Source organism: Centroberyx gerrardi, chromosome 13, assembly GCF_048128805.1.
Source record: "Centroberyx gerrardi isolate f3 chromosome 13, fCenGer3.hap1.cur.20231027, whole genome shotgun sequence".
In the NCBI taxonomy this organism is placed as follows: domain Eukaryota; kingdom Metazoa; phylum Chordata; class Actinopteri; order Beryciformes; family Berycidae; genus Centroberyx; species Centroberyx gerrardi.
This window is the reverse complement of record NC_136009.1, coordinates 21,913,807-21,936,043: the sequence shown is the minus strand read 5'-3', so window position 1 is coordinate 21,936,043 and position 22,237 is coordinate 21,913,807. Positions and strand designations below refer to the sequence as shown.

At 46.0% G+C, this 22,237-nt stretch overlaps 1 protein-coding gene across 3 annotated transcripts in view; it reads left to right on the top strand.

Annotated features, from left to right (window-relative positions):
* The window catches only part of ptprfb (protein tyrosine phosphatase receptor type Fb), a 118,866-nt gene that overhangs the window by 64,893 nt on the left and 31,736 nt on the right, over nucleotides 1-22,237 (top strand). For 2 of the 3 annotated variants that reach the window (XM_078287751.1, XM_071910716.2), the window contains exons 11-19: nucleotides 2,639-2,944; nucleotides 3,791-3,984; nucleotides 8,926-8,952; nucleotides 12,230-12,347; nucleotides 12,728-13,306; nucleotides 14,634-14,731; nucleotides 15,609-15,865; nucleotides 17,450-17,528; nucleotides 19,049-19,273. In XM_078287751.1, the coding sequence (XP_078143877.1) occupies nucleotides 2,639-2,944; nucleotides 3,791-3,984; nucleotides 8,926-8,952; nucleotides 12,230-12,347; nucleotides 12,728-13,306; nucleotides 14,634-14,731; nucleotides 15,609-15,865; nucleotides 17,450-17,528; nucleotides 19,049-19,273 (1,883 nt within the window). The remainder of the gene's footprint in view (nucleotides 1-2,638; nucleotides 2,945-3,790; nucleotides 3,985-8,925; nucleotides 8,953-12,229; nucleotides 12,348-12,727; nucleotides 13,307-14,633; nucleotides 14,732-15,608; nucleotides 15,866-17,449; nucleotides 17,529-19,048; nucleotides 19,274-22,237) is intronic. The other variant, XM_078287752.1, reaches the window with a different exon arrangement.

The following is a 22,237-nucleotide window of genomic DNA, read 5'->3' as shown; positions in this document are numbered from 1 at the left end:
GGGCAGGCCCTGTGTTCAGTGTCAAAGGTACGTTTAATGTGTCTTGCTCCCGCATTTGTGAGCCGTGCTGTGTTATTCTGCCCCATATTATTATGTGTCTTTACATCTAATATTACTTTGTTGTTTGTTTTTTTAAGAGCCAGAGCAATGAACATGGCCCGAGCGGTATTCATTATTTGTTCCTGTTTATATTCTTTAGTATAATTCAGCTCTACAACTGTTTCCCTCGTTTTAGGACTTGTAGAACATGACAGCGTTTGAAAGGTGCGTGCCGCTTTACCCTCAGCTAAGGTTGGCATTAGACAAACGTATAAGTAACAAGTAACTGATCAAAACAACTGCGAATCAACAGTTACGTTAGGGAGGAGAGGCAGAGGGAGCTACTTTATCTTCTCCCTCTCTAATCTTATCTTCCATTTTAGACCCACTCTGGCTCTCTCTCTCTCGTTGCCTCTGAGGCAAATGTATTTCCCGTGGTGTCATCCTCCCCTCACACACCTTGACTTTGATCTTTTGGCGGTTCTGTTTTTTTATCCGGACCTCAACATCAGATCCTATTTTGTAAATCCCGGGCGTTGTTTTGATTCACCTTTTTTTTTTGTGTCTCTGGTGTCGTCAGGCCTTTGTAGTTTCTCTGTCCACTTTCTGGTGGATCAGGAACCACCTGGTGAGAGCCGCTTCCATTTTGTTAAGTCTAATGTTTTGGAAGAGTGGAGTTTCATGTCCTGGCACTCATTCATTGGATTCATATTCGAGCTCAAAACGGCTGGATTACTCCGTACTGTTCATTGCTCTGCTTATTAAAAAATACATTTCATGGGCATGCTTTCGTAAGAATACGTTGCTTTGAATTTTCTTCCCTTGTTTCATTTTCTTCTCCTTTGAAGAGGCTTTTTTGTGTAGCGTTGATTAAGTTAATGTTTGAGTTAGATGCATGAAATGTAATGTATGAATGCTATTGTGTTTGTTTTCTGTGTTGTTCTAGGTTATTGGTTTTCTATTTTTACCTCTGGACTTTTGAGAGTTTAACCTTGATTTTTGTTTTGTTTTTTTAAACTGCGGCAATTGATTTTATATTTCTTGCGGAGTGTGTACCTCCCTAACTGATCATAAGGAATCTCAAAAACTGGATGAGATATTTCCTTTCCAGAACCCACTTGGGCACTTACTAACATTGCAGTTGTAATACTTAATTTTTACTTAATTTCTAACACATGTAAATCACTAGAGAGGGGTAGCTAGAGATTATCCACTCCAAATGGACGAGTTGTATGAACTGTATGTGTTTTTACAGATGCAGATGCAAACGCCTGAGGAGTTGGCAATGAAAAAAGCAAAGCAGGGTGTGGTGGACAGAATATAACCAAGTTTGACTGGCGACTTGATTCTTTGTTCAAACATGTTTTTATGTTACTTTGCATGTTTGCCAACAAAGTACATATCCAATCTTCTTCGCATGTTAGTTAAACTGTATCTCTTCTATGATGCTACTACTACACAAATATAATATAGCGTACCAAAGCTTTTTTCTTTGCCAGTACCCATTTACTCTTATATTACTAGCACACTACATACTTTTCTAGTTAACCCTATTATATATAAAAGGGGTCAAAAAGGCATGCATTTTCTATGGGAATTTCAGCTTTTGGCTGAAAAATTTGAAAAATTTGTATAGCAATAAATGGGGATATATATAAATGTGACCCTGAGCAAGTTGGCTTAGGAGAATATTTATGTATTTTCTGTTTTATGTGAAGCACATTGGATTTGCCTTGTGTATGAAATGTGCTATATAAATAAAGTTTGCCTTGCCTTGCCTTGCCTTTTGATTACAGTAGATGTACAGTAAGTGAAATGCTTTGGAGCAGAGACCTAATAATTGGCCTGGAATAATAATAATAATAATGATAACCTGGAAAAGGAATCATATGTATATACTGTATATATATGCTCTTTTTTTAACCCATTGATGCATAAGTCTCTAGAACCTAGATCCCCATTATGTAAACTTGTAGGTTCCAGAGAGTTATTCATCAAAGAGTTAATAAAAGAGCACCATGCAGTGAATAATATGCTGTTGACACAGTCCAATTTTGGAAGTGTCTGTCTTCCTCTTGTGTGGATTTGTCCTATATGTGTGTAAAGCTATGTGCGTATGTGTGTGTTCAGACAGAGCCCAGTGTATCTCAGCTGCTGCTCTGAACAGAGCCTGACAAACACTGTTATCAAGCCCAGAGCTTCTGCATCAATGTGCGAACACCAGTCAACACTGTCAAGCACTTGTTCACACAGTCGCACATCTATGGCCATTTTATCGCTCCCTGTACATACTGCAAGAGGCAGCAAGAGAGGGTAGATAGGAACAAAATACAAAATCACAAGTAAGCCTTGTAAAATTTTGGCACATTTTATATTCTGTTCACCCCACCCCCTAGTTTTGTGGTCTCTCATATAAATCTGGTGCCAAACAGCTTCAGAGCTTCAGAAGAAGCCTGGTATTACAATGTCGTGGCCAGTCTCTCAGTCCAGAGGCAGCATCTTGTTTTGCCTTGTGTTTGCTTGTGGTTTCTTTTTTTTTTTTATTTGTTTGCTTGATCCGTGCCCCTCCTTCGTGTGGTTGTGCTCCCCCCCCCTGCAGCCCCGTCCGCCCCCCCTCAGGAGGTGCATCTGGTCAGCCTGACCTCCACCAGCCTCAAGGTGAGTTGGGTGGCGCCGCCCGCCGCTAGCCGCCACGGCGCCATCGTGCGCTACACAGTCTGCTACCAGGCCATGGCCGGAGAGGATACGGAGCGCCATGTGGTGACGGGCATCGGTGCGGACGCCTCCAGCTACGTGCTGGAGGGCCTGGAGAAGTGGACCGAGTATCAGGTGTGGGTGAGGGCACACACTGACGTGGGCCCAGGCCCTGAGAGTGCCCCGGTGCGGATCAAAACCAAAGAGGATGGTAGGTTGACAACTCCCCCAAAGCGGAGTGCTCTAAGACCCTTCTCAGCTCTGTTGCTTGGGGCTGCTCCTCACTGTTTCCTTCCACTCATTTCAACTGACACTGTTTCTACTGCACCTCTCTCTGTGTCCTGTTTGATCAATTAAGAGTTAATGAGGCAATGGTAGTGGTCGCCTTTTTTTTCCTCTCTCTGGCTTGTTTTCCTCTATAACTTTGAGACTTACCTTGGCAGGTTAAGGCTCATCACCTCCTGGGCCCACTCTCTGCACCACTTTCTCCCTCTTTCACTCTTTTAATGTCTTCGTATATTTTCTTCCTTCTATTCTGTCCTCATCCACAGTTCACACCAAGCTCACTCTATGCGTGGAGAAGTGGAGCAGAACTCCCTCTCCTTTCTATCGCTCTTCCCTCTTTTCCTCACTTGTTCCTCTTTTGTTTGCAGTGTGATAGAGAGCGGCTGCTCCTAAGAGGGAGTCGTCTATAATTAATGTGTTTGAAGTTTGCCGCAACACAGCTAATTTCATACTGGAATTAGGGGCATTACAGACAACGCTAGACCACATGCTGTCCCGCATAGGGTGTTTTGGGGACACAGTAGACATGGAAGGTCTGAAGTGAATAGATTTTGACTCATGGCCAACCCTAGTATCACTTCCTTCTCCAGAGCTCCCGAGTCTATAAAAAACTCAAGAGTCATTATTTTGATAGTTTTTGGCTCCTCATCACAAAACACAGTGAACTGAGGAAAATCACTTGCTCAGCATGTTTTAACTCTACCTCTTCCCTCCCTCTCTCTCTCTGTCCCCCCTTCCCTCCCTCCCTCCCTCCTTTTTTCTGGGTGTCCAGTGCCAGGCGCACCCCCCAGGAAACTGGAGGTTGAGGCGGTGAATTCGACAGCCATCCGGGTCACCTGGAAGCCCCCGCTGCAGGGCAAGCAGCACGGCCAGATCCGAGGCTACCAGGTCATCTTCTCCCGCCTTGAGAACGGCGAGCCGCGAGGCCAGCCCAACATCATGGATGTGGCTCTGCCAGAGGCTCAGGTACTGGACGATGTCTTATTCATCCCTCTTCATCTGTCTCTCTTTCTGTCTCTCTGGCTGTCTTATTTTCATTTCCCGTGTTTTTTCCTTTCCCCATCCTTCATTTTCTCTTTCCCCCATTTCCTCCTCATTCTCAGAATTCACGCTTCATTTCCCCCATGCCTGGTGACATACACGGAATTTGTCCATTTTTTTCTATAGTAATCCCTCTGTCAAGCTGCATGATCCCCCCCCAATTTTTCTCTTTGTCTCCACCCTCCTCCTGTCCCTCTCTCAACATGTGACATTTGACTTTAAATTGCCGTCAGTGGCTCCCCTCAGCTTGGGATTAGCAGCTGTAACAAGATCCATGCTAATTCTAATAGCTATTAAATATTTTATGTATGTATTACACTGGGATGGGGCTTAGCGGAATTGATGCACCTCTTTTTGCGGTTTTAGCGCTAATACATATGCACTGCCTTGTTACCCTGTTTATAAATTGGAGTTATTTTCCCTACGCCGCCCCTTACACATTAATGCAGGCAGCTCTGAATCGCCCAAAGCTGTGCGCCGCTGTGAGATGGATGAGAGATTGTAATCCTTAAGAGGGATTCAGAGATTCATGAATATCTTAAAACCAAAAAACCCCCACTCTCACTTTTTTTCCCCCTCTCTCTTGGAGAGGAAAGACCAGCTAGGGGCTTTTTAAATGCCTCCTCTGGATTGTTTGCCGGGAGTAACGTTTGCGTGAACACGCGTTCGCTCACACCCTCGATGGCCCCCGACAGAAACATCTCATTTGAACAAGTAAGCGCTCCCTGGCCAGAGGAACACTACTAAAGCTATGAACAGCCTTGCATGTGTCTTTGAGCAGCATGTGCTGAAAGATGCTTAGCAGCAGCGTTTAGGGAGACCAGCAGGTTGCTGGTTCAGTTCCCAGGCGGTGCACGCTGCTGCTGTGCCCTTGAGTGGAGCTATTAACCCTGATTTGCCTTGGCAAACACCCCGCTGTGTTAACACTGACATTACAGAGTTGGAAGCACTGTCAATGTCACCTTGAAATGACGTGGAAGATGTCAGGAGGTTGTTGATACTATTTTTGCTGGTAGGGCGTTGAATGATAAATGAATAATGAATGATTTCTTTTGTGTGTCATGCCACACAAGTGGCCCCTCTCACATGAGATTACGTAGCACTTTCTACGCATAAAAATAGCATAGGGTAAGGCTTGGCTGGACAGAGCCCTAAATGACCCAGGATGGGTGAGAAAGGTCCTGACTGATATGGCCTGGCCATGTCTCCACACCTGGCCAAATAGTCCCCCCTCCACTCCTACGCACAAGCCCAACAGCTTTGTTATACAGCAGTAGTTTCTGGCAGCTGCTGCTGACAGGTTTTTGTGATCTGACTGTGTAGCAGAGTGCGTGACAGCCAGGACAGCATCCTTTGGTCTGGAAGAAGAAAAAACAATGGTGGCAGCTTGTCTTCCTGGAAGTGTTTTCTTCATGTCGGCTTGTTCAGCATGACTTTGTTTTGGGTTATGAAAAGTGAACTGAACATGACCCTTCTGCCTGTACCAACAAGACGTCTCGCCGTGACTCATTTACACCACGTCCACACAACATACACAAAGACACACTGCAATTTGGCATCCAGGACACACCTCATGTTCCAATTCGACATCCAGGACACCTCTCAAGTTCATCATCCCCTCCCTAGCCGAAACCTGAATTTCTCCTCCCTCCTCGTATGTGCTCCTCTTCTCCCTCCCCCCAACCCCCTTCCCTCCTTCTCACGGCCTCCTTTTCCACCCTTCCTGCCCTGGAAGCCGGTTGAGTAATTACCAGAGGCTTGCGTGCAGGTCGGTTACCCTTGATTGAGTCATCTCAACAGATTAGTTTCTGTGAGGCAGCGGTGAGTAGCCAACCTGCAAGGACCTGCCCAAACGTCATTAAGGACCTCACAGTCTGCACAGCCTTACGGCGCTCCCCGGTCCGTGTACGCCCAACCTCTTTTAGACAATCCCTCCTTTCTCACACATCTTGCCATTCACATACCCTAACAACACTTCAGTGGAAAAACAACAACGCAGATAACATGAGTGAACCTGCCCACTGTTTAGATCAACCTCGTAGTAGGCGTTCCAGCTGGCTCAGAAGAGTTCATGACTCACCCTAGACTCATGCAAATCCCCAAAACACACACCCGTAATTGCTGACGACAAAAACCTGTTTTCCTCCTTGTTGGCACATCCCGTAGTTTTTCTCTCAGGAATATTTTGTAAGGTGTTGTGAAATCAGTTCCATATCAGCCCTTTCACCTGCATTGGATGCACAGTAAGCCTGCCAGGAAAAACAGAAAAACACAGATTTTCCACAGCTCTCACAACTCTACCCCACTCTCACCTTAGACTTCAATCACATATCTAAGCTGACTGATTGGATTGGAGATCCTTGTCGAAATCACTATCACCACTCCCCTTCTCTCTTTCTCTCTCTCGCTCTCTCTCTTTCACTCTCTCTCCGTCTCTCATCTTCACCCGCTCTCAGGGCTAGCTGAAACGCTGGAAGGAGAGCTAGTAAGCTTGTATGTGTGTGGGCGGTTTATGCGCCTATTTTCTTTTCAAGCAGGAGCCCACACAGTGCCCTCATTTCCCTGCTAAATTTAAACGAGAGGCCGTGCTAACAGTGTGACGTTATCGACCCCTTTCCAACCATATCTCTATCGGGGCAAAGTGGCCTGAACCTGAGTGGGCAACTCCACACCGCTCAGCCTGCTGCATCACCGTACACTCACAGCAAGCTCTCGGCTCATGCTTTTCATATGCACATTTTTCAAAGTAGGCACAAAATGGTATGATAAAGATCGAAGCCATTAGCCGGTGTATGTGCTTCTATATATTTTCTGCACAAGTTTGCCTTCCTGCACAAGTTTGCCTCCATTCAGCATTACTTTTCCAGGTTCATTTTGTTTGACCACTCATGCGATTCTGTGGTGTGTGCGTTTGAGCGTTTGTGTGTGTGTGTGTGTGTGTGTGTGTGTGAGTGAGAGAGCGAGCAAGGCAATGCTTCACTGCCTCTACGGCCTTGGCTGCCTCAGATTGGAGTTGAATGGGAATGGAAAAAAAGAGAAGAGAAGAGAAGCACCTCAGCCCGTTTCACTCCATCAATCATGACAGCTCCTTCTCTTCCACATCACTCGTTCCCCCCTCGTTCCCATTTTTATAGCCACACATCTCAGCCCATGTCATCACATTTGCATTCACCCGCCTGCAAATTATACCGCTCCGTTTCCACAAACGACGCTTATCAGCAATGATGTGTTTTCGGCTTGCGTTGGCATTCGAAATATAAATGGGGGATAATTTATACATTCTCCCAAGGATTTAAGCAGAAAGCAAAAGCGGTCGTGATAGAAAGGGATTATGCTCAAGACGAGATAAGAACTCTTGCGAACCTTAATGTGTTCACTGCTCCGTTGACATACCGAGTGGAGTCGACGGTAAACAAATTAAGCAATTAGGCACGTCGCAAACTGTTATTCATGGAGTTAAGTAGCAGCTGTTCTTAAATGGTAGTCTTTAGTGCCCCGCTACGTCAGGGGAGTATGAGGCAGCAATTTTTGATGAGCCATGTGTCTCCACCAGTCACAATTGGGACCGTGTACAGGCCTGGCTCATGCTGCAGCTAACTGGTTCATGATAAAGACCCATCCACAGGGAGGAGGGCGGAGAACTTGGGGCTTTTGTCTTTTCATTTGCCATTAGTCCACGGAGGAGGACGAACACCGTCTCTCCAGCGCGCTCTGAATCAGCAGCAGCCTTTGAGGCTCAATCCCTTTGTTTGGCAGATGTGAAATTATGTCTGGAGCGGAGAAGAGGGAAGAGAGAGAGATGGAGAGTGGGAAAGCTGGCATCATTGTCATAATGTTTTGCCTTAAAGGCCTGGGTCAGTTGGACAAATTCCATGTTCTTAACTAGCTCTAATGGTCAAATAAAATTCCTCACCATTACCAACTCCCTCACCTCCCTCCCCTAGTCCCTCCAACTTCCCCATCTCTCCTCCCCCGTGTCACCCAGCCCATCCATCAGCGAGCTCAGCTACAGTAGCAGAACTGTGGAGGGAGTTGTTGGTAAACACCAGCAGCTCCTGTGCCAGTAATACCTTGTTCTTACCTCGCACCCTAATGATCAAATAATCACCACCCTCACCCACTTCTCTCCCTAGTCACCCATCTCTCCTGCCTGTTGTCATGCAGGCCACCCATCAGTGAACTCTTCTGCAGTAGCTGAACTGTGGAGGGAGTTGCTGGTAAACGCCAGCAGTTCCGTTCTGCATCGACGGGGTTTGATGTCACAGGGCTAGCGTAGCGGCGCTGGTAATAGGATTTCACGCTCGGCACCGGCGGAGCCCCGCGGCACGAAATGGGCTTTCACTTCCCCCAGGAATCACTTGGCCAAGCACAGCGAGCAAGGAGAACATTTTGAAAACATATTGAAATATAATGAAAAAAGGTCCTCCCTCCACTTCTGTAAGGAAAGAGTGAATGCTTCAGAGGGTCTGCATAGTTTATGCTTTATGTCCATAGTGAGATAGTTATCATACTGAATGGAGGTGTTGGGTTATTAAAGATGAAAAAGCTTTTTATTGGATTCATAGCCAAATGAGTAACAGGGCAGTGCATCATATTTTCAAGCTACAATCTGGAACAATAACGTCTCCCTTGACCATTGCTCAACCTAGCTACACAATTTGTATTCCCCTACTCAACGATCTTCCATTTCTTTCATACTCCTTTCCTTCCATCACGCTCTCCCTTCTCTGCTGCATGACACTGTTGACACCTACATTCATCTGTCTTTGAGCGAAAAAAAGACAAGTTCTTTTTTTCCCTGCCTGTTGTGTTGTCTCTGACTCATTTCTCTCCCCGCCCTGTGTCCTGTGTCTTCTCTCCCATCAGTGGAATATTGAGGAGTCCACCGAGCATGTGAGTAACCCTCATGTGTGCTGCTGGGTTGTGTTGCCGGGCAGGCTGTTCTCCCCTCTGCGATTTTGGGGGCTCTGTGTGTTTTTGTGTCTGCTTGTGTTTCAGTGTGTGTGTGTGTGTGTGGATTTTGAGTGCATTGTGTTCTCGAGTTGCATACGTGCCTTTGTTTATTTGTGTGTATGTGTGCGCCATGTATGTAATTCTCTCCCCACTCCTCATGAAAGTTCATAACCCCATCATAACCGCAGCAAGAGATGCGTGCCGTCGACGTGTGTGCGATGCGTCCTTAGAGCTGTTACCTCCATAGAGCATGAGGATTGTTTTTCTACTGATCATTGTGTACAACTCTAATTCGTCAACATTTTACCATAAAACAAACCCGTAGTAACAGCTGGGCATTCACAAGTGATCTGAGGCGTTCATGAGCATGCAGTGCTTTCTCCCATCATTGAGCATACAGCGCCGGCAAAGGCTGTATGTCACTATCCCAGTGCGATGCTGACATTAATCAGGCTCACCTAACCTGCTGTCTCCCCTACTGTTCCAGATGACATGTCTATCTGAGGGGAGGAGCTGTGTGTTTTATCAGCTCCGCACATCTCCACGATTGCCACCAGCCTTTCATGTTCTTTTCATTTGCCTGGATGGCAGCTCACTGTTCCATGGCTGTCACACAGCCCTTTGTTATGGCTTATTACCTCCCATAGACGTCATATTGCACTAGCACAGATGCACAGCCACTTACCTTGTCAGAAATTCAATAGAAACCTGCGAGGATGACAAAAAAAGATTTCCGCATTTAAACAAGGACAGAAAAATCATTTAGGTTAATAGCTTTTAACAGGAGATATCAAGGAATTAATTTAAGCAATTTTGGATACGTGTTTCTGACAGTCTGCATATAAAACAAGGTCACTGGTTAATCAACCCAATGACCACCTGCAAATCTTGACGGATGGAATTTATGCTGCGTATTTTTGTACATCTGTGTATATCCACAGTGTTTTTTCCTGTCTTTGAAAGTGAGCCAGTGGGATGTGTGTGTGAATATATTTATTTATGTGATAACATTCAGTTAAACAGAATTTTGGTTGCACAGCACACATGGCCAGATTCCTCAAGCTGCCCACATGGCATGAGTCAGGGCTGCCTCCTCTCTCCCCTGTTAATGTTGGTGTTGATTAACACCTGACAGACAGAGAGCTAGACGTTGTCAGAGGAAGACATCTGTTCACCCGTCATTATTATTTCTTTAGCAGCCACGTTTAGAAGCTAGCCGTCAGGGTGCCAGGCAACTAATGAAGTGTGACTAGGCACAGACACATGTCAACAGAAAATGCATTAACATGTCTCCCTGACCCATGACATGTTCACAGGAAACAGTGTTTGAGACATTTTTAAGTTAGTAGATGTGACATTTGTGGCATTTTGATTGCCATTCAAAAGAAACAGAATACATCAAGCGCAGCGCTCTACCAAAAATGAATTTTGAGCTAATGTATGTTTTCACAAACCCTGCCCAGTTTTCTCCTGGCATTTTCTACACTAGTGAGGATAGCGGTGTAGGGAAGCCTGTGGAGAAGAATCCATTTCTATGACTAGTCGACTTGATAATCTCAATAATGCCCTTTGGTGCTGCTCTAAGCATTTGCTCTGAAGGAAACTTTGAAGCCTTGCTTTTTCTATTTTCCGCTGAGTTTCAAAAGTGTTACTAGACCCAATTCGACCTTGCCAGAATAGGGGAAAAAAGATCTCTGCGGATGCCACTGCCGAGACTGTTAAAGCCATTTTGCATGATTAAAGTAATGAGACTTCCTCCATAAAGTTAAAACGGTTTTATGATACAGTAATTTAGCATTTTCTCCCCTGTCTCTCTTAAAGGCTAGTATGGGAGCACCAAGTGTCCCTTAAAGAGAGAGGCAGTAAAAAGCATTGTCAAACAGAGTTGGCTTATATAGACTGTTAAATTTGCTTCTATGGTTAGAAAATTAAAACTTCATTAGTTAGAGAAACAGCATTAGGGCAAAGCCGTATAATATTCTAAGAGTGTAAGGGGTTTGCAACGAGTTCCGGCAGGAAGGCTTGTAGGCATCGGCGTATTTGTCCTCTCAGTGGCCTCAGTAAGGCACAGACAACTCCAGCATGTGTGCTGAAGCCCCAGGCACTAATTTGTTCGTAATTTTAAGTGTGTGCGTATGTCAGCGTGTGTCCTTTTAGGTGTGTGTGTTCTTTTGCGTGCATATTTGTGGTATGTCTGTGTGTACATACATATGTGCGTGTGTGTATACATATGTGTGTGTGTGTGTGTGTGTTTCTGTGTACACATGTGCCTTTGTGCACTGGCACGGGAGAGTGTATGTTTGTGGATCTATGTGTGTGGGTGGAAGTGTGTGTGTGTGTGTGTGGGCGTGTTTATCTTGAGACTGATGCAGTCTGGTTAAGTGAGTGCCAGCCCTGCAGCAGGTTACCAGGTGTGTGTTACCTCGGTTGTTTGCCATTAGTTTGCTGTTTTCTATCTGTATGTTAATGAGTGTGTTGAGTTGTTGGTTTGTTCAATACCAACCACCTTTGTGGGTCTGTGTTTTTGCCTACAGGCTGTTTGACCATTCAGCCCAATTTACATAGGAGTCCAGAGGGCAACAAAAACTGCAAATCTAACTTCATTAGCTAACAAAATTTTATGTTTTACTAAACAACAAATAGACAAATAAGTAATGTCTAATATCTGTTGTCTGTTTAACTTGAAGAGCTAAAATCTGATTTATCTTGAGCAGTTTTCATAATATACTCTCTTGGCCCACAGTCACAAGTGTACTGTTGTGTGGGCTGTCACAGAGTGCAGAGTAGCATGTTCTCAAGCTCCTCTGGGTATAATCTCATGCTTATCCATGCAGTAGGCATGAACACTGACACACTGGTGATGTTCTGGTTCATTTGGTTGGTTTGTTGGTTAATGGGTTCAGCGTGTGCCTTACAGTTGGGGTGCAGGGGTTTTTCTTGACTAAGAAAAGCTCCTGGGCCAGTTTGTTTTCGAGTGACTTCAAAGCCTTTCTCTATTAAATGCTTCAAATGTTTTATGCCTGTTATAGGTAAATTGATCAAGAAACTGCAAGTGGATGGAGAAGGGTGCCTAACCATATTATGATTTCGTTTGGCGGTGTGTGTTTTGTGGGGGGAGCTTGTGTGAGGGGTTGGCGTTTTTTGTTACTAAGGCGGTGTCGCTCAAACCTCATGTTTCCTATGAACCTCTGACTTTTTGGTTTCACACATTTTGCAGGAGGCCATCATCAGTGGACTGCACTCTGAGACCACCTACTCTGTCACTGTGGCAGCGTACACCACCAAGGGAGACGGAGCTCGCAGCAAAGCCAAAGTCATCACCACCACTGGAGCAGGTAAGTTTTGTCAGGGTTATCGTGTAATCAGCGCAACCATAGGATATCTATATGTTCATGGTGAATATGGTTTTGGTATTTTTAGGCCGTAAAACAGATAACCCCACTCTCCCTCAGTCAGTAAAGTGCTATAATTGGAAGGTCGCCTGTGTGACTGGAATGCTGTTAGTTTCAGTCCCCAGACTAGTTAGGAAAATGAATTGTGCTATCCCCTTCCTTCACTAACTACTGTGATACAGGTCTCAAGTGTGAGTGTGTGTAACTTTATGAATTTGAGGGCCGGGTGTTACTGAAAAAAAAAGATGCGTGCCCTCCCTAGATTAATAAATGTTGCAAAAACACCTGTTCTTCTTTCTCCCTCTTCCTCCATCCCTTCCCAGTGCCAGGCAAGCCCGCTATGATGATCAGCACCACCATGGGCAACACAGCGCTGATCCAGTGGCCGACGCTCAGTGACGTGGTGGGTGAGCTGATGGGCTACCAGCTGCAGTACAAGCGCATAGAGGAGGATAGCTACACCTCGCGCGAGCTGAAGAAGACAGACACCCACTACACCGTCACCGGACTGCACAAGGGCGCCACCTACATCTTCCGCCTCAGCGCCCGTAACCGCGCAGGTATAGGCGAGGCCCACGTAAAAGAAATCAGCACCCAGGAAGACGTGCCCTCCGGCTTTCCGCTCAACCTGCGGGTGACCGGACTGACCACGTCCAGCACCCAGCTGGCCTGGGAGCCCCCGGCGCTGGCGGAGAGGAACGGCAAGATCATCCACTACGTGGTGGTGTACCGAGACATCAACAGTCAGCAGAACAGCACCAACCGCACGGCCGATACACGCATGACCATCCAGGGCCTCAAGCCGGACACCACCTACGACATCCGGGTGCAGGCCTTCACCAGCAAGGGCGGGGGACCCATCAGCCCCAGCATCCAGAGCAGGACCATGTCCACCGCGCCAGGTAGGAGACGTGGCTGATATTCACACGGAAACGTGCCAGGGAGTGTTTGATTTGAAAACATAACATCAGGGCTTTGTGTGCATACATAAACATGGGCGCATTCGCAATTATGCTCACACAGTTATTCATCAGCAAATGCATCACACTTAATCTTTAAATATAGCTGCAAGCGGCAATTGCACGGTCTAAGCACAATTTGAAAAGACAGACAGACAAAACATTACAGAAGGTACACAGACACACAAGAGACAGGCTTTGTGATGATTGAACATTCAGTCAAGTAGTTATGGCAAATTTTTTGTTGGCCTCTGTCAAGTTTATCATTTCATCTCAACCACATTGTTTAAGTTATTCACAATGGCCAAACCTTCTGCTGGAAAATATGCCCCTTGTTTTTGATGATTTATGGCTTGGGCAGTTCTGTTGCCGGTCCTTCTTGTATTTGTCATTGTTGTCGTTGTTCTTCTTCTTCTTCTTTGTCTTCCTCTTCCTCCTCTTCTTCCTCTTCCTCATCTTCCTCTTCTTCTTCCTCACCTTCCTCAAAATGCCCGGCCCCATCTCATTGCTGCTCAGCAGCTATAATTAATATTGCATCCTCACACTCACACATTACACACTCACATGCACGAACGCACATAAACACACACATACACACACACTGATCCTGATCCACATTATACATGAACACTGTCTTAAAAAGTACGTATCACTTACTCTTTTTCTACCTTTGTTTCACAGTCCCCCGCCTCTTCCATCTGCCATACAGTACAGTACAGCGCTGTGTTTATTGATTTATAGAGTACTAATCTCATTACACGCTACAGTCACATTACCATGCCGCCTCACGCTCCCTCCCATCACACACAAATCTAAACCATACACAGCATGGGCCTCCTCATGCATTTTATGATCTTATAAATGTTAGATTCTTTATTTATCACCAGATGTGCGTGGTGCCTATTTTAAGACACGTGTTGCCCCTCCCACTGACGTACACATTTCACGGTAATCACTGAGATCTTGGCCTATTGCATATTTCAGTGGTGTGAAAGTGATATAAATAGATAGAACAGGCTTAAGGAGATGAAGCTATTTTTAGGTGATCAGTAACAAGCGTGAATAAGATTGTTGATGTTCTTCGCCCCCCGTGGCTTGTCAAGTCTGGTCATTAGGTAGCACCGTCAAATATTTTCTTAACGTTTATTCTGGGGTTATTTGCTGTACAATCGTGTGAAATTGAATTACACAGCTTAGCAAAGATTACACTTTGTACTGTACAAGATGTCCTACTTGAGATAACAACTGAAGGTCTTTTCCACCCTTACAGCATTCGCCACAAGCTTTGGCGTCAAAGCTGTCATGAAAACGTCTGTCCTCCTCACCTGGGAAGTGCCACAGAACTACAAGTCCCAAGTGCCTTTCAAGGTAAGAGCCAGTGGATCAAGAAAGTGACAACCAGCATTCCTGAGGAAATCCTCATTCATTTTCTCATTGACAAAAACAAAAAGTAGAAAAGGTGGGAAACCGTATCCGAATGCATTATACGATATACTTTATGTTCTCTGACCCATTGAGAACCGATCTGATCCATAATTTTTGAATAGATAACTTCATAAACTATAACCTACAATAAAGTTTATTGCAGTAACATTTTGTAAATAAAATAAAATAAAAGATAATAAAAGATTGTTTTAAAGCAATCCCTGTTGTCCACTAGTTCAGTGCAATCCCTGTCACCATCTAGTTCATTGCAATGTGTAATATGTATATTTGTGATATAATTTCATATCAAAGAGTTGAAGCCCAACTCACTTACCTTTGGACAATACCACCAGGGGGCGACACAATGACCTTCCTTCCCCATTTGCATTGGAAAAGATGGAGAGCAGGATTCACGCTCATTTATGAGGCTGTGAATAATGTGTGTAATAATGTGTCAAAATGATATTATACCAATTCCCACCTCGTGGTAATGGGCCACAGACAATTTGAAGTGTAAAAAAACTATTGGATATGCACCAATAGGCAAGCGTGACACTTAAGCATGCAAGATGAGGTGTCAGATGAGATGGCTGCCTCCCTTAGGACCATACCGCTAAGTGACTATCTTAGTTTACTTGTGTGTGTGTGTATGTGTGTTTCTGTGTGTGTATGAGAGAGAAAGACAGAGAGAGAGTATACAGAGTGAGTGACAGAGTATTGCATCTGTCTACAGGGCGTACATTTTGTGTGTGCGTATTTGTGTGTTTATGTGTGTAACTAACTATAACTAACTGCGAGCCTTCCCTCCATGTGCGCACAGATCCTGTACAACCAGCAGAGCGTGGAGGTGCAGGGCAACCTGAAGAGGAAGCTGATCACACGGCTGAACCCGGACACGGAGTACTCTTTTGTGCTGATGAGCAGAGGCAACAGTGCCGGGGGTCTGCAGCAACAGGTATCCATCCGCACCGCCCCCGACCTGCTCAAGACCAAGCCCATCCTCTACAGCCAACATCAGGCGCAGGGCGGCAAGCTGACCATCGACCTGCCCAAAGTCCAGACCACCACACATGTCAGGTCAGTACTGAGACCGATGGGACTGCACAGACAGGTTAGCTCTGATTCTAGGCTGAAATACACCAAGAGAACGAGAAGCCATCTTTTTAGCCAGTAGAGACTCTTTACTAGCATCCCAAAAGTTTTATTTTCATTTGTATTTGATTCTTGGCTGCTGCAATGATCCGATTTCCCCACAGGGATCAGTAAAGTCCCTCTTAGTGTCAATGCCATGCTCTGCCAATTAATCTACGGGACCAGTTTTAACGTAGTCTAAAGCTCAGAGGGTTTGGGTGTGGTAGCTAATTCAACTGCAGCCAGAAAACTACGAAGCCCTTCTAACAAACAGCAACAGCACCAGCGGCGCAGTCATATCTGATCAATACTAACCCCATTTCAACACTTGAAACTTTTGGTCCAGGCCAACTTTATGACACGGCGGCTGATGATAATCGTGACTTTTAACATCAGGTTCAGTTGTATCATTTTTTGGCTCAAATTGTTAAGAACAGAATTGGACATGACCCTGACAAGTGTAGTCTGTCCTTCAGATACACACACACTCACACTCACACACACACGCACACGCACACACACTCACATACACACACGCACACATTCATCACTCATGGAGGGAGCAGAGGTGAGGTCTGAGTAGGGCGAGCGTACGGCATTGATTGGTAAAAAGATTACAGGGCTGTCAGCGCTGGCCAGGTTCCAGCACAGATTGACATGTGAAGAGCGCAGGTGATTGGTGGTGGGTGGGGTGGATGTGGGTGAGGATGACGGGTGGGGATGAGGGGTCTTGTTATACATGTCTTCTCCCACTCTGAGACTTCCACTGACTGTTGAATCACAAAGTTAAGGCCAGGAGAGGAGGGGAGAGAAGCAGCTACTTTCACTGTCTGAGGAGCTGATTTTACAAGTGGTTGAAGGCTGAACAGGGGAGAGAGAGAGAGAGAGCGAGAGAGAGACATGCATGCACGCGCTCACGCACACACACACACACACACACACACACGCTTACTATACAGTACTTAGAAGCACCTTCCATTGACTACATCCACTCCCTAATCCTTACCCTGACCCTAAATTAGCCCCTTGTAGATGTGAGGATCGGGAAAATGTCTGTGTAATGTCTTTGTCATTTTTCCTTCCTTGTGAGGGCATTTGCTCTTCGTAAGAATAGCAGTACAGGATACAGGAACTCTCTCTCTCACACACACACACACACACACACACACACACACACACAAGAGTAGTCACATAGCCGGTCCTATTAACCTAAGGGAATCCTATAGGGATCTGTATTTGATGAAGCCTCCTCTCATTGGGATAGAGTGTTTGTTCCAGTCCACATGGCAGATGTTCTTAGTGATTAGCCATTAATTGGAGAATGCAGTGCCAATCTGCTAGTGGTCGACCTTGGTTAGACCCTCTTGTATAGCATTAAAGTTTTGAATTCTGCCCAACCAGCCTCACACGGTGAAAGCATGTCTTTCTAAATATTTTGCCTGTGTTATTAATACGCTTGGCCCATTTTCATTTCAGGGCGTATGTGCTTCATTCAATCTGTCGTAACAAGGGCTTTATTTGCCTTGGCAGGTGGTACTACATAGTGGTGGTGCCGGTGTCCCCGTCGTCACAGCGATGGGAGAATCCAGACGAGATGGACCTAGATGAGGTGAGTGCCAGCCGGCGGCTGATTGGCTAACGTGCCAGGTCAGGGGTCACAGATAGCGCCTCCTGTTCCAACTGGGTAGGAAGTCACTAGTTGCAGCTAATTGGCTCTTCCCCTCCTGAGCTCGGGGAGGGAGGGGGCAGCTTGGTTCATTTTAAACAATGACTCATTCGGTCAGGAAGCCAGGTCTGCAGACAGTACCCATCTGGTGGACCCAAAGGCTTTGGGTGAACAGAACATAATCGGAATCTTATATAACTGTTTATGTGGATATTAAATATTAGTGCTCCAGTTCCATACTTTTTCCCTTAGTCATTTTTTAGGGTTTGCCAACTCCGAACAAAGTTTTGCATAAAGTATTCAAACGATGATAAAGATTTATGACTGCTTTATTATTCCGTTGAATAGAGGCCTCCCATGTCCGCTGGGGAATTTAAGCTAAATGACATGCCTAAATATTAATAGCATCATTTTTAAGTAAACTTGTGAGGCTCTTTGGTTTGGATCTCTTCCATCCTCTATTGTTCCAGCTCCCAGTAGAAATAACAGTAGAGACCTAGAGAGAGAGAGATGTGAGACTCCCCGAGTCATTAAACACTGAGCAGGCCATTGTCTCCTCCCTCCGACATAATGATTTAATAAAGCTACATCTGAAGCAGCGCATGAGACATCACTGACAGAAAACAAAATGCTGCTGAAAACACAATGCCGCAGTGCTGTATGCTCCTGCTCATTTATTAACCAGGCTGGCAGTCATGCTGAGATGGTGTACTGGAGCAAGCGCTAATTGCTCACTTCGTAGCTAGGCTGCATTGTTTGCAAACTTATATTACTGAGCAAAGGGCATTTTATCTGGGTGGTATAACCAGCATACAGAAGCTTATCTCTTATCTGGAGGCATAGCACTAGCTGGACCTGGATATAGTATGAATGCACAGAGTTTGTTTTTAAACACTGTGCTTATAAGTTTTAAGAATTTAAGGAACTGAGGGCATTCAATTGTTCTATTACACAATAGAACAATTGATTTATACAATTCTATTACCCTAATAATGTAATTAGGAATTTGCTTCTTTGCACATCCCACATAGCATTTCACCAGAAGGCTCAAGGTACGGGAGGCAAGATCCTCACCACTGGAGTTGGTAAGGGTTCAGTGTGCTGCTCAAAGACACTTTGACAGGGATGGACATATTCGCTGATGCAGGGATTGAGCCTGAGAGCTTCCAGTTATGCTGCAGTCTATGATGCCCATTTACAATAATAATGATAATAAAAATAATACTTTGCTGATTCCTGAATGAGAAATTCTCTGTTCAGCTACAGAACAGCACATTGGAGCTGGTAGGGATTCAGTGTGTTGCTCATGGACACTTCAGCAGGGTGGATGATTGCTAGTCACGGGGGCTTGAGCCTCCTCAGTTGAAGGGCATTTCCCTACTCACTATGCCACCCTGCTGCCAAACTTAACATTGAACTGTGACCCTATCTCCCTGACCCTTTTCCCTCCATCCTTTCCATAGCTGCTGGAGTCGAGTGAAGGCCCTGTCCTGAGGCGGCGACGTCAGCTAGAGTCGCCCAGGCCTTACATCGCCGCCAAGTTGGCATCGCTGCCCACAACCTTTACCCTGGGAGATGAGAAGCGTTACAATGGCTTCTACAACAAGCCCCTGCCTGGCCACCAGCAGTACCTCTGCTTTGTCCTGGCTGCTCTCCGAGAACAGGACCATGACAGCAGTGATAAATACGTAAGAGACTCCCACACACATACAAACACGCACACACACAGCTTCCTATGTCTAGGTTGGGGGTAAGTTCCCTTTTAACACCCCATCAATTCCAAATCTAAAGTGAAACTGCTTTCAGTGATTAAGGACAAAGCATTCATTCTCAATTATTTAATTCAAGATAGTATAATTAAAGCTCTTTTAATAGAAATGTGGTTTAATTTTTTGGTATTTTCGAGAGAATGAATTGGCTGAGTTAAAATTGAATTGACCAGAACCCTGTTGTGTATATTTGAACACGTTTCACCTTTTCCTCATGCTGACAAACCATTCACGTTTTATCACACATCCTCAGGCTTTAACCATGCCGTCCCTCAGGCCTTTCAAAAATTACAGCGGCTCTTCTCGAAAGGGCAAGCCAAATTGTTGTTGTTTTTACTGCCACTCTTCCCTTACCACGGCTGCCTCTAAAAGTCAGTGCAACTTCTCCTGATAACTCCCTTATCACTCTACAACGACATCGCAGATCCAGCTTTGCCATTTCGGCCGCCAGCGGGGCCTGCGCAGATCCCTTTACAATGCTGCTACAAGACTCTTGGCTATCCAAGTGGAGGCCTTGTGCACTCGTCAAACAGCGCTAACACGGAGGCCCGGCTCTCCATGGGATGGTCTGGAGTAAACTTCACTGCAGGAAGAATGAGAGTCTGCGATTGCTCTGGGCTCCTCCAGTACTCGGGCCATGCATATTCAGTAGCTGGGCCCTGGGCGACCACGGAGAGAGAGAGAGAGAGAGAGAGAGAGTGCTCCATGTCCAAAACCAAATCCCAGACTTTTCACCTATCTCTTTCTCTCTCTGCCTCTCTCTCTCTCTCTCTCCACCGTGAAGAGAGCAGAGGAGATTGATTAGTGCGGCTGGAGTTAAGAGGCAGACGAGGGCCTGGTCACAGGGCCTAGGGAGCCTGTAAAGCAGGCCTGATTCCCTTGAAACGCTGTCTTAAGTGTCCCTAAAGCCCCCCCTCCCCCATTAATCTCCCACTCCTTTGCTCCGAGATGGGGAGGGGGGGTGCAAGAGAGGGTAGAGTGGGCAGCCCTGATACACTTGACTTCAAAAGAGACGCTTAAACCCCATCGCTGCACCACTCTCTCTCTCTCTCTGAGCACCTGCCGTACACACCAGGTTGGATCAGTGGCACTTTAGAGTTGGATATACAGTTGACAGAGATACAGGTACTGTCTCTGTGTAGTCTCTCTCTTAAACTCAATCGCTGGGATCAATCAGGCTTCTCGTGGAGGTTGAATCCATGCTGAGGTGGCCAGTATAGGCAGGCGGTGTGTTCGATCGGCGCACAAATCCCCTAACCGTACTCTCTGGGAAACTTAGATGCCATTGCATTGGGTTTTTTTTTTTTTGTTTGTTTGTTTTTTTCTTCCAACGCAGTGGTTGTAAATGTTTACTACTAAACACAAACTAGTACAGAAGGTAAAGAGTGCAGTGAGATTGAACACTTGGCGGAAGACGCCTAGAGCTAGACCTCCACCAGACCCAGGAGAGTAAGACAACAAGTACTGGAGTAAATGACTTGTGTCTTTTTACTGCACTTCCTCCTCACCACCCCCCCCTCCAACTCAGATCAAACAGGACCGCCAGGGTTTAATAAGCCCTCGTATATCAACGGCCACAAGCAGCCAGCAGTGGTTGCAGGGAAGAAGAGAAGGAAGGAAGGCAAAGGAAGATGAGAGAGAGGGAGAGAGAGAGAAGAAGAGAGTGTGCCTTCATGTCTCCCCAGCACCCAAGGCAGATAAACAAGCCGGGGGAAGTGTGAAATGGGATGATAGATGCTGGGTGTGTATAAACAGTATCATTTAAAGCGAGAAGAGAGAGAGGGAGCATGAAATATTGTGTGATGTGAGACAGAGAGGAAGGGGGGTTTGGGTGGGGTGGTGTTGGAGAGGGGAAAGAGAGAAGGAACATTTGTCTTGTGTCCCGTCCAGCCTGTGATGCCAGGATGAGAGAGAGTGAAACGGTAGAAGAGGAGGAGATTGTGCTAATGTGCACTTTTCCTTTGATAAGGGAGAGGTGAGCGTATGACGCAGGGAGAAACCAAAATGGAGAGTGTTCAAATGTGTTTACCACAGTTTTCTGTTTACAAAAGTATCCAGGCATTTATATTCTACTCACTCGCAACAAGAATCGGCTTTGTAACACTGATTCTGTTGGTGCTCTGGGCTCGACACCCTTAACAGGGAAGGACTGGCTTCTTTCGAAATGTAAACGGCTTTGACAAATAACTGCAGGAGAGAGTTATGAACCCCAGAATGGATTTTTTACTGAAACACCTACTATTTGCTTGCAGACAGTGTAAGTGGATAGTCAGGTGAGGGTGGGGGTGGGGGTGGGGGGGCAGCCAGGCAGGATGAGATCGGAGGAATCCACTGATAGGCTATGGCATGTCACTTCCGTTCCCAGAGGCGTCTCCCCCTAGCGATGCCTCCAGATATCTGGATGCTTTGTATTCAGACAGGCGGAGAGGGGAAGGCAGTTTCTGGTGTTGAATGGGAAAGAGGACGGAGGAAGGAGAGGGAGAAATGGAGTGGGAGAGGAAAGGGAGACGGGAATGAGGGAAGCGACGGGACAACTAAGCAGGAGGAGAAGGGGTCATCTCGCAGAGTAGACAAGGCCCTGCAGCCCCATTTCTGTTCCTCGCAGATAAAGGCATACTCACACATACTATTATCTCTGTCTCTCCCTCTCGTGCATTGTCCCTCCCTCTCTTTGTCTCCCCATCTCTCTCTCTCTCTGTCTCTCTCTGTCTTTCCCTGTGTCATGCCGTGATGAGGATGGCGTGGGCTCCTCAGCTTCCCTGGGGAGGCGGAGAGAGTGGTGGAAGCACAATGTGTGTCTTAGCGCGTTTGTTTGTTTGTCTGGCGCACGCCCCTGCAGCTTGTTTAAGCCACTTTTATAGAGATGAGGAGCCAGCGGGGTCA